Source organism: Erpetoichthys calabaricus, chromosome 10 (assembly GCF_900747795.2).
Source record: "Erpetoichthys calabaricus chromosome 10, fErpCal1.3, whole genome shotgun sequence".
Lineage (NCBI taxonomy): Eukaryota > Metazoa > Chordata > Cladistia > Polypteriformes > Polypteridae > Erpetoichthys > Erpetoichthys calabaricus.
This window is the reverse complement of record NC_041403.2, coordinates 165936403-165949067: the sequence shown is the minus strand read 5'-3', so window position 1 is coordinate 165949067 and position 12665 is coordinate 165936403. Positions and strand designations below refer to the sequence as shown.

Below are 12665 nucleotides of genomic sequence, written 5' to 3'. Positions count from 1 at the left end.
GTCTGGAACTACATGAGTGGGACTTGATAAAAAATGAATAATGATAAGATGGACAAGCAAGTCCATCCATCCATTATCCAACCCGCTGAATCCGAACACAGGGTCACGGGGGTCTGCTGGAGCCAATCCCAGCCAACACAGGGCACAAGGCAGGAACCAATCCCGGGCAGGGTGCCAACCCACCGCATTGGACAAGCAAGTAAAATCTTTAAATAATAATAATTCATTACATTTATATATGCCACCATAAATGTAAACAAGGAATTACTTGAATGTGCTTTGGGAAGAAGAGAAGGAGGAGGTCTGGTGAAGAAAGATGCCAGGAGTTCGATTAGACCAGAATGCAAACATCAAACTAAGGAAGTGGACACAACTCTAAAGGCGCTATATTACTTAATGACTTAATATATTGTATACATTCTTCTGTGCATACTTAAAAGTGTGCAATTTTCTGCACGTATAAATTAAAGGGTATTACATATGAACTGAAATGAAGTGGGGCAGCGAAACTTTAAAATGATTTTTTCGCGATTACAAACAAGTACATGTAAGAGACCGAGAGTTCTTCCCTCAGACAAATAACAAGAACAAAAAGAAAAACACAAAGACGCCTCAACTTTAAGAAAGGGGGTGCGGATCACAAAGGGGTCGAGCGGGCCGAAGCAGACCCCGGGCTGACCCGAGCGCTGCTGTCCGTCCTCACGAATTCCAGGTCTGCCCGAATCACGTGCACTCGCTGTTACGTTTATTTATCGGAAAACGAAAGTCACTCCTTCAACAAAACCGCAGCAGAAGGCACCAACAGGAGTGACGAGTCGCACGCGCACACTCGCCAAGCTCTCTGTTGTGCAAGACCCTTCCCCTGTCCCCGGGATAGCCTCGTACGTGAGCCCGATGCTTCTTAGGCCTTCGCCAAAGTTACCCCCACCCCCCTGCCTTCGCGCCTCACACACGCACCACAGCCGGCGTCTCAGAAAGCGGGGAAACAAATCCGAAGCTCCGCGTCGCCTGGACGACCACCTCCTTTAACCAGGGTTTTTTTTCATTTTATCTGTTTTTTTTTCTTCTAAATGCATACTCCAGTTTCCTTACCTGAAATCGGAACATCTCGCTCTCTCGTCCTCTTCCCACTCTCGAGTTGGTTTAATCCAGGCCGCCCAAAACAAGAGAAACTTAATCTGACGGGGAGGGAGCGTGCGCGAGACCTGCAAACGGGACCGCGCGCGCAAGACGCGAGCACAAAGTGGGCACGCGGAGCGCTTATGGTCTTAAGGGTAAAGCGATTGATGTGAAAGGCGCTATAACAGACGGGTAGGCAGCGGTGAAAGGAGCTCAATGAATGACAGATAGGTGTAAAAGCTATATAACTATTGTATATAACTATATAACAGATAGGTGTGAAAGACACTATATAAGGCAAAGACAGATAGATGTGAAGGGTATTATATAAGACAAACATAGACGAAGAAAGGCACTATATAACATATATATATATATATATATATATTGATTGATATATACAGTTAGGTCCATAAATATTTGGACAGAGACAACTTTTTTCTCATTTTGGTTCTGTACATGACCACAATGAATATTAAATGAAACAACTCAGATGCCGTTGAAGTGCAGACTTTCAGCTTTAATTCAGTGGGGTGAACAAAACGATTGTATAAAAATGTGAGGCAACTAAAGCATTTGTTTAACACAATCCCTTATTTCAGGGGCTCAAAAGTAATTGGACAATTGACTCAAAGGCTATTTCATGTGCAGGTGTGGTCAAGTCCGTCGTTATGTCCTTATCAATTAAGCAGATAAAAGGCCTGGAGTTGATTTGAGGTGTGGTGCTTGCATGTGGAAGATATTGCTGTGAACAGACAACATGCGGTCAAAGGAGCTCTCCATGCAAGTGATAGAAGACATCCTTAAGCTGCATTATAATAACTATTCATTCAAAATCTGTACTAACCCCTACTCTCTCTTCTGTTTCCTTTTCCGGTGTCCTGTTGGTGGTGGTGTGCGCCACCACCATCTACCCAAAGCACCATGATGTTCCAACAATGATGGATGGATTAAAAGCCAGAAGTCTGTATGACCATCAGCATCAAGTGACTCTGTGAAAAGCCCGAACTACAAAGAGGACTATTTCATTTATGTTAGGTAGAATGCCCAAAGGGGACTGGGCGGTCTCGTGGCCTGGAACCCCTACAGATTTTATTTTTTTCTCCAGCCTTCTGGAGTTTTTTTTTGTTTTTTCTGTCCACCCTGGCCATCGGACCTTACTCCTTTCTATGTTAATTAATGTTGTCTTATTTTAATTTCTTATTTTGTCTTTTATTTTTCTTCTCTTCATTATGTAAAGCACTTTGAGCTACTTTTTGTATGAAAATGTGCTATATAAATAAATGTTGTTTTTGTTGTTGAAAGCAAAAAAAGCCCATCCGAGAAATCGCTACAATATTACGAGTGGCAAAATCTACAGTTTGGTCCATCCTGAGAAAGAAAGCAAGCACTGGTGAACTCCGCAACACAAATAGACCTGGACGTCCATGGAAGACAACAGTGGTGGATGATCGCAGAATCATTTCCATGGTGAAGAGAAACCCCTTCACAACAGCCAACCAAGTGAACAACACTCTCCAGGGGGTAGGCAGGCGTATCGATATCCAAGTCTACCATAAAGAGAAGACTGCATGAAAGTAAATACAGAGGGTGCACTGCAAGGTGTGAGCCACTCATAAGCCTCAAGAATAGAAAGGCGAGATTGGACTTTGCTGCTAAAGAACATCTAAAAAAGCCAGCACAGTTCTGGAAAAACATTCTTTGGACAGATGAAACCAAGATCAACCTCTACCAGAATGATGGCAAGAAAAAAGTATGGAGAAGGCGTGGAACAGCTCATTATCCAAAGCATACCACATCATCTGTAAAACACGGTGGTGGGAGGCAGTGTGATGGCTTGGGCGTGCATGGCTGCCAGTGGCACTGGGACACTCGTGTTTATTGATGATGTGACACAGGACAGAAGCAGCCAAATGAATTCTGAGGTGTTCAGAGACATACTGTCTGCTCAAATCCAGCTAAATACAGTCAAATTGATTCATGATACAGATGGACAATGACCCAAAACATACAGCCAAAGCAACCCAGGAGTTTATTAAAGCAAAGAAGTGGACAATTCTTGAATGGCCAAGTCAGTCACCTGATCTTAACCCAATTGAGCGGGCATTTCACTTGTTGAAGACTAAACTTCAGACAGAAAGGCCCACAAACAAACAGCAACTGAAAGCCGCTGCACTAAAGGCCTGGCAGAGTATTAAAAAGGAGGAAACCCAACATCTGGTGATGTCCAGGAGTTCAAGACTTCAGGCTGTCATTGCCAGCAAAGGGTTTTCAACCGAGTATTAGAAATGAACATTTGATTTCCAGTTATTTAATTTGTCCAATTACTTTTGTGCCCCTGAAATGAAGGGATTGTGTTAAACAAAATTCTTTAGTTGCCTCACATTTTTATGTAATCGTATTGTTCACCCCACTGAATTAAAGCTGAAAGTCTGCACTTCAACAGCATCGGAGTTGTTTCATTTCAAATTCATTGTGATAATGTACAGAACCAAAATGAGAAAAAAAGTTGTCTCTGTCCAAATATTTATGGACCCAACTGTAGATCTCTTTTTTTTGTACCGTATTTCTCTCTCTTGTAATTATTTTCCGCCTGGGTACAAAACGTTTAGTATTTGCATTCTAGTCAATTCTGCATCAAGAAACCTATTCCAGGGAGAAAGAGTGCTCTCTGCAGGATACAACATGGTCCAGCAACGAGATCAGCAACTGTACTTGGCAATTGTGACATACCCCACGCCTAGAAGTCACATAATGTGACACCGGCTTCAAGGCTCTCAAACTGCGAGGAACGAGAAGAACCCAAGATGGAACCTTTTGGCCTCAGTTCTAAGAGTCCAGTCTGAAGGAAACCCAGTTTATCTATGATGGAGGGGTCCCAAAACTCTGCCAGCCCCCATTGCGGACTGATGCAGATGTTATAATTATTATTATTGTATTTTTTGGCGCTCACTGCCACAGTTTAAACCACAGGATGATTCATGTGAGCCTAAAAAATGAATGGAACTGCAGTCGTGTGAGGCAGGCTGCTTTTCTCCTTTCCCCGCTGACCACGTGGGACAAGGGCTGCCTGAAGTGGTCACCGTTCCTTACGCTGCTGGGAAGGCCACTCCACTCAGATCCTGGAAACGGATGTATTTTTTGCCATTTTGCAATCTCACTTCTGTTTTTGTGCAGCTCTGAAGTGAATGGGTCGGAGAAAAAGCTTGAGGCTTTGTGCAGTTCACTTGCATTGCTGCTGATGTTGTTTAATGAATGAGAGGCATCTGGCATTTTAGAAAGACATAACCCCTCGGCTAGCTGCATGGCACTGGCAGCCTGTCCACTTTGAGACAATCCGCTCACCTTCACGCAATGCTTTTATTTCAGTTTTGCTTTGCATTCTTGTAGTGGCAGTGGCAGTGCCAGTTGTATCGTCACAAGTACAGAGTACGGAGAATTCACTATGGCCAGGCCAGCCAATATGACACACATCACCAGCCACTGGCACCATGAAATTCAAAAATGCATCAAGACAGAGAAGTTCATTTGATTTAATACAAAAGAGAAATCAGCTTACCTTAATACGGCACCTCTGCTGCCATATGGTCATCACTCTGTCATAATGAAGATGAACGGAGGGCAGAAGAGAGGCACTTTGGGTGGCATCAGTTCTTCCACCCCAGTTCAATATAGTTATATTTACTATTATTTGACTTTGGAACGTATGAAAGTCACTATATAATATCACAACGTCTCAAGTTAATTCAACACTAATAATTGGACATGTGACCCCCGAGTGACTTTATGTTTTTTGTCCCTGTAGCTCAAAGTGTAAAATTACACAAGCATTTGTTATTCACAATATGCCACTATTGTACTTTGGAATGGTGATTACTGTGAAAGGCACTATATAATATCACAGGGTCAAGAGTTAATTCATTAGCAATAACTGGGTGTCCAACCTTAAGTGATTGATTTGTGTAGAATTAAATTATTATTATTATTACCTTTTTTTTTCAGTTCCAAGTATAGAATTATGTAATTATTGGATATAGATGCTTTGGGATCGTGTTTACTATGAAAGGCGCTATATCTTATCTCATGGTTATCGTATCTCACAGTCACAAGTCCAATAACTGGGCACACAACCCAAAGTGCTTTACTGTATTTTCTTCATAAGCTCAAAATTGCGCAATCGTTCATTAATTCCTCAACAATAACTGGGTGTCCTAACTTTAGTCACTTCATTTTTTCTTTGCTCGGCTCTAAATGTGTAGAATTGTTCAAATAGTGCTATTGTTAAATATGTCACTCTTGTACTTTGGACTGGTGTTTACTATGAAAGGCACTATATAATATCACAAGAACAGCAGCAGCAAGTGAATGTCTCAACTACAGTGACTTTATTTTTTTCCCCTCGGCTCAAAGTATAGAATTATGTAATTATTTGTTAGAGATGTTACTATTGTGCTTTGGAATTGTGTTTACTATGAAAGGCACTATATAATATACTGCAGTCACAAGTACAATAACTGGACATCCAACCCGAAATGATTTCACTTTTTTCCACCAGCTGTTATGCAATCATTTCTTATACTGTATGTGATACAATTGTGTTTTGTGAGGTGCTGGTTTGGAAAGGCACTATATAATATTACAAGTTCACGAGTTCATTCATCTCCAATTACTGGCTCTCTAAACCCGAGTGACTTCATTTTATTTTATTTTATTTTTTTCAGTCACCCCATACAAAGCACACAGCAAGTAAAGGAAGAGTCCCAGACGACAGAGCGCCCTCTACAGGCGCCTGGCGTCATTAGGTACAGTAAATTGGGAACTTTGGGGGCGACAGTCTGGGATGTGGAGTCATTCCAAGTGAGTCACATCCAGTAAGTCAACAAAAGGGAAAGAAAGAAAGAAAGAAAGAAAGAAAGAAAGAAAGAAAGAAAGAAAGAAAGAAAGAAAGGCTGGTGGTGAAGTCACCTTTAGCTCAGAGGGAATTCCACGAGTTGCACGAACGAGTGACGCAAGGCAGGAGTTACTGACACGACCGTGACTAAGCGCGCTAAGACGGAGATTCACTTTCCTTACTGAAATGGAGTGGTGAGTCTTCGGGTAAACTGAACAATAAATACATAAATAAATAAATAGTGTAGTGTAGTTGTAGAAATACATAATCATGTGCTTTGGAATTGTGGGTACTATGAAAGGCACTATATCAGGGGTCTCCAACACATCGCTCGCGAGCTACCGGTAGCTCGCCACCCCTTTCCAAGTAGCTCGCCAAAGGGTTAATGAATCCTACATAAATTTGAAAACTTGATTAGTCAAATTAGGGGTGGGCGATCATTCCAAAAAATCACATCACGATCCACAATCAGAACTGCAATCTCTCTTTTCAATGTGACGTGCACTTAAGAGACTATCCGGACTCAAACTCCTCAAGACCTAAGTAACATTTTATTTTAAATATCAAACAAAGTTGAATTCAATTGTCCTCTCGTTCGCTCGCTAAGCGGAGTTAAGGCACACGGCCCTGAAGCTGGCGAGTGAGTGAGGAGAGCCAAAGCCCAAGGGCCCGCTGCGTGTTTTTCGGATCATGCAAGTAAATCGGTACCGCAAGCGAACTCTGATACATAGCGAAATGAGAGAAGTTGCACAATCAACCGGAATGTTCACGCAAATTATAGAAAATAAAAAAACAAAAACCTGATCGAAATCCGTTAAGTAGTTCTCCTCTCGTGAAAAGCGGACAGACATACAGACAGACAGACATTGGATTTTAGATCCATCCATCCATTATCCAACCCGCTATATCCTAACTACAGGGTTACGGGGGTCTGCTGGAGCCAATCCCAGACAACACAGGGCGCAAGGCAGGAAACAAACCACCGGGCAGGGCGCCAGTCCACCTCACGGCACACACACACACACATACCAAGCACATATACGGACAATTTAGAATCGCCAATGCACCTAACCTGCATGTCTTTGGACTGTGGGAGGAAACCGGATTTTATATCTTCTTCTATAATACGCTACCGTGGCTGTTCGTTTGTCTGTCCAGGATTTTAAATCACCTGTAGCTCGCAAACCGTTTCACCTATTGACTTGAAATTCGGTACACATATACTACGCGACGTCTAATATCCGCTTTCGGGGTGATAATTGTATTACTCTTTCTATTTGTCTTTTATTTTATTTCTTCTTCTATAATACGCTACCGTGGCTGGTCGTTTGTCTGTTCAGGATTTTAAATCACCTGTAGCTCCCAAACCCTTTCACCTATTGACTTGAAATTCGGTACACATATACTACACGATGTCTAATATCCGCTTTTGGGGTGAGGATTTTAGTACTCTTTTTATTTTATTTTATTGTAGAATCAACTCTCGGCAGCGCGCAGCAGGGCGGCTGTGCGGCGCATGCGTACAGGCGCCGTTCTCATTCCCTACCACCTTCGCTAATCATTCTTGAGGCAGATTGAAGACTTAAGTGCCAGATTAAGTGAAAGATTAAAGAAAACGTACTAAGTAATTGCAGCACAACAAATAACAATCAGTTTTAACGCGAAAAGATGCCGACGAAAGAAGAGAAGCAGCGGGCCGCTAGGGTGGAGTAAAGAAGAGCAGCTCAGGAAACAACAAGCGCATCAACCTCCGAGCAAACGAATGCTAAACGTACAGAGAAGGAGGATGAATACTAGGAATGCTCAAGTCAACGTGCAGTGCGCCGTTACTGGTATTATATATTAGTAAACCTTCAAAATAATGTGCAGTTAAAGTCTCAACAGCATTCTCAGCATTTCTGGAGCTTAGTAGAGCCTGATAACTACAGGTGCTGGTCATAAAATTAGGATATCATGACAAAGTTGATTTATTTCAGTAATTCCATTCAAAAAGTGAAACTTGTATATTAGATTCATTCATTACACACAGACTGATGTATTTCAAATGTTTATTTCTTTTAATTTTTATGATTATAACTGATAACTAATGAAAGTCCCAAATTCAGTATCTCGGAAAATTCGAATATTGTGAGAAGGTTCAATATTGAAGACACCTGGTGCCACACTCTAATCAGCTAATGAACTCCAAAGCCTTTAAATGGTCTCTCAGTCGAGTTCTGTAGGCTACACAATCATGGGGAAGACTGCTGACTTGACAGTTGTCCAAAAGATGACCATTGACACCTTGCACAAGGAGGGCAAGACACAAAAGGTCATTGCTACAGAGGCTGGCTGTTCACAGAGCTCTGTGTCCAAGCACATTAATAGAGAGGCAAAGGGAAGGACAAGATGTGGTAGAAAAAAGTGGACAAGCAATAGGGATAAGCGCACCCTGGAGAGGATTGTGAAACAAAACCCATTCAAAAATGTGGGGGAGATTCACAAAGAGTGGACTGCAGCTGGAGTCAGTGCTTCAAGAACCACCAGGCACAGACGTATGAAAGACATGGGTTTCAGCTGTCGCATTCCTTGTGTCAAGCCACTCTTGAACAAGAGACAGCGTCAGAAGCGTCTCGCCTTTGGACTGCTGCTGAGTGGTCCAAAGTTATGTTCTCTGATGAAAGTAAATTTTGCATTTCCTTTGGAAATCAAGGTCCCAGAGTCTGGAGGAAGAGAGGAGAGGCACAGAATCCACGTTGCATGATGTCCAGTGTAAAGTTTCCACAGTCAGTGATGGTTTGGGGTGCCATGTCATCTGCTGGTGTTGGTCCATTGTGTTGTCTGAGGTCCAAGGTCAACGCAGCCGTCTACCAGGAAGTTTTAGAGCACTTCATGCTTCCTGCTGCTGACGAACTTTACGGAGATGCAGATTTCATTTTCCAACAGGACCTGGCACCTGCACATAGTGCCAAAGCTACCAGTACCTGGTTTAAGGACCATGGTATCCCTGTTCTTGATTGGCCAGCAAACTTGCCTGACCTTAACCCCATAGAAAATCTATGGGGTATTGTGAAGAGGAAGATGCAATACACCAGAGCCAACAATTCAGAAGAGCTGAAGGCCACTATCAGAGCAACATGGGCTCTCATAACACCTGAGCAGTGCCACAGACTGATCGACTCCATGCCACGCCGCATTGCTGCAGTAATCCAGGCCAAAGGAGCCCCAACTAAATATTGAGTGCTGTACATGCTCATACTTTTCATGTTCATACCTTTCAGTTGGCCAACATTTCTAAAAATCCTTTTTTTGCATCGGTCTTAATTGATATTCTAATTTTCCGAGATCCTGAATTTGGGACTTTCATTAGTTGTCAGTTATAATCATCAACATTAAAAGAAATAAACATTTGAAATACATCAGTCTGTGTGTAATGAAGGAATCTAATATACAAGTGTCACATTCTGAATGGAATTACTGAAATAAATCAACTTTGTCATGATATTCTAATTTTATGACCTGCACCTGTATAAGAATCTTCACCAAGCAGCTCTGAAAATGTCTGCTTTGTTTGGGTCTCCACACCTCTGTGAGTCTGTGACACGAATGTCACGAAATCAAAGTTCAGAACACGACTGACAGACGAACACTGAAATGACTCCCTAAGGGGCTTCACTCCACCACACACCTCAGTGCCAAAAACACGTCACACATGCAACTGGACCTGTGAATAAAGTGACACGGTGACATGTGACAAAATGACAGATGAAGAAGTCAGATCTGTGGATTTGGAATTGCATTGTTTGGTTTTGACAGCATTCAGGTTTTAATTCAATAGCATTACTAGAAATGCATACAGACATACAAAATGCACTTGCAGGTGAACTCAATATTTTTGTTGTGATGTTTTAATGCAAAATGTGAGTTGTGGACACCGACATTTTGTAAATGTTCAGGCAAAACAAGCTTACTCAGTTTGTTTGGGTTGAAATAAGCTATGAGAGTTGTTGTGTTTTTACACTTAAACCAACAGTATAGACACAAATGCAGCAATTATCAAACTTTCATCATTTTATGTGTGTAAGAAGTTCCAGCAGTAACGTGCGCCTTAATACCAAGGTGCAGGCACATCACACATTCAATGCGATTATTTATAGCATTAAATAGACCTTATATTTAGTCTTACATTTTTACATATACATAGCAAGAGTACACGTTAGAAAACATGAGGAGCTCTCGGCCATTTTCACTTTGTAAAAGTATCTCTCAATGGAGACCCCTGCACTGTATAATATCCCCAAATCACAAGAACTGGACGTCCGACGTGGAGCGGCTTTATTTTCTTCCTCAGATCCAAATAGAATCACTGCATGTAATAATCTGTGATGCCTGCTGCTGTTGAGCTTTGGATTGATGTTATTATGAAAGGCACTATATAATATTAAAAGGTCGTGAATTCATTTAATTGTCAATAACTGGACACCACCTTTCATTGCCTTTGCGTTTTTGTCCGCAGAACAACCACAGAATTCCAATATGTACTCCTGTGTTACGTACACCTGAGATGGTGCTCACTATAAATATATAAATGTAATAAATTATTATTATTATTATTATTATGAAAGGCGCTGTATAACATCACCAGGTCACAAGTTCATTCAGCACCAATGGCTGTTATGTTAAATGTTATTTGCGTACATTGATTTCAAGTAAGAGGAAAAGAGGAAGGCCTAAGAGGAGGTTTATGGATGTGGTGAGAGAGGACATGCTGGTGATGGGTGTGACAGAGCAAGATGACGAGGACAGGACGATATGGAAGAAGATGATCCTCTGTGGTGACCCCTAACGGGAGCAGCCGAAAGAAGAAGAAGAGGATTTGTGAGGTCAGACACTGATGTTGGACAAGAAGGCCTGGCTCGCTCGCAGTCTCCGCTCGAATTCATCCCAAAGGTTGAGGTCAGGGTTCTCTCTGTGCAGGCCAGTCAAGTTCCTCCATACCAAACTCGCTCCTCCATTTCTTTACAGACCTTGCGTTGGGCACTGGTGTGGGCGCAGTCGTGTTGGATCAGGAAGGGGCCATCCACACACTGGTCCCACAAAGTTGGGAGTATGAAATTGTCCAAAATGGCTTTGTATGCTGAAGCATTAGGAGTTCCTTTCATTGTAACTAAGGGGCCAAACCCAATCCCACATCCGTAATCCCCCCCCCCACCAAACTGTACACCTGGCACAATGCAGTCAGGCGAGTCCTGCCAAAGCCAAACTCGTTCTTCAGATTGTGTGATTCGTCACTCCAGAGGACACGTCTGTACCACTGTAGAGTCCGGTGGCTTTACACCACTGCATCCGAGGCTTTGCATTGCACTTGGAGATGTCAGGCTTGGCTGCAGCTGCTGGGCCGTGGGGACCCATTCAGTCCATGAAGCTCTCTCTCTCTCGACGCTGCACTGTTCTTGAGCTTCTGGAGGTCTGTCGCTATCGACTCTGCAGAAAGTTGGCGACTTCTGCCCACCTCAGCAGGCGCTGTCCCCGCTCCGTGAGTTGACATTTGCTGTTGTTCCCAATGGCTTCCACTTTGTTATAATAACACTAACAGTTGAGGGTGGAATATTTAGTAGCGAGGAAATGTCATGAATGGCACAGGTGGCATCCTATGACGGTACCACACTAGAATTCACTGAGCTCCTGAGAGCGACCCATTCTGTCACAAAGCCAGCAGTCTGCATGCCGAGGGGCTCGAGTTTATACATCTGTGGCCATGGAAGTGATTGGAACACCTGAACTCAATGAATTGGGGGGGGGGGGGTCCCAATACTTTTGACAATATAAATGTATGTTAAATCAAGTTTACAATGTAATAGAACATTGTATTAGATTATAGCAGATTACAGATGATTGTAATTGAAGACATAGCTTGATATAAACTGACATAGTGTACTAATAGGTCCACCCTAACCCTGACACAAACAGGCAGGACACCAATTGCCACACAGGTTTATTTACACAGCGTTGTCTTAAACAGCGGGCGGCACGGTGGCGCAGTGGGTAGCGCTGCTGCCTCGCAGTTGAGAGACCTGGGGACCTGGGTTCACTGCCCGGGTCCTCCCTGTGTGGAGTTTGCATGTTCTCCCCGTGTCTGCGTGGGTTTCCTCCGGGCGCTCCGGTTTCCTCCCACAGTCCAAAGACATGCAGGTTTGGTGGACTGGCGATTCTAAATTGGCCCTGGTGTGTGGGTGTGTTTGTGTGTGTCCTGCGGTGGGTTGGCACCCTGCCCGGGATTGGTTCCTGCCTTGTGCCCTGTGTTGGCTGGGATTGGCTCCAGCAGACCCCCGTAACCCTGTGTTCGGATTCAGCGGGTTGGAAAATGGATGGATGGATGTCTTAAACAGCACACAACCACAACACAACCTCTTCCGCCTCCACTCCTCCTCAAGAATTCCATCCTCTTCCTCCCGACTCTGGCCATTGACTGGTGGTGACTCGCTCCTTTTTATAGGGCACCCGGAAGGAGTCCGGAGGGCCGCAGTGGCTGCAGGTTTTCATTCTAACCATCTTCTTAATTAGTGACCAATTTTTGCTACTAATTACTTCTTTTAATTCACTTGACTCAGGCCCTTTAGTTGTTTCTTTTTCCTTAATTAGCAGCCAAACAATAATGAGACACAAAACAAGCCGC

The 12665-nt window shown here is 43.1% G+C and overlaps 1 protein-coding gene and 1 long non-coding RNA gene across 5 annotated transcripts in view; one reads left to right on the top strand and one right to left on the bottom strand.

Moving 5' to 3' along the window:
- Positions 1 to 1214, bottom strand: part of patl1 (PAT1 homolog 1, processing body mRNA decay factor) — a 90963-nt gene extending 89749 nt beyond the window's left edge. For all 4 annotated transcript variants that reach the window (XM_028812405.2, XM_028812406.2, XM_051932416.1 and 1 more), the window contains exon 1: positions 1093 to 1214. In XM_028812405.2, coding sequence (XP_028668238.1) covers positions 1093 to 1107 — 15 coding nt within the window. In that variant the 5' untranslated portion in view covers positions 1108 to 1214. The remainder of the gene's footprint in view (positions 1 to 1092) is intronic.
- LOC127529313 (uncharacterized) overlaps positions 1 to 12665 on the top strand; it is a 232405-nt gene that overhangs the window by 54634 nt on the left and 165106 nt on the right. The window lies entirely within an intron of this gene.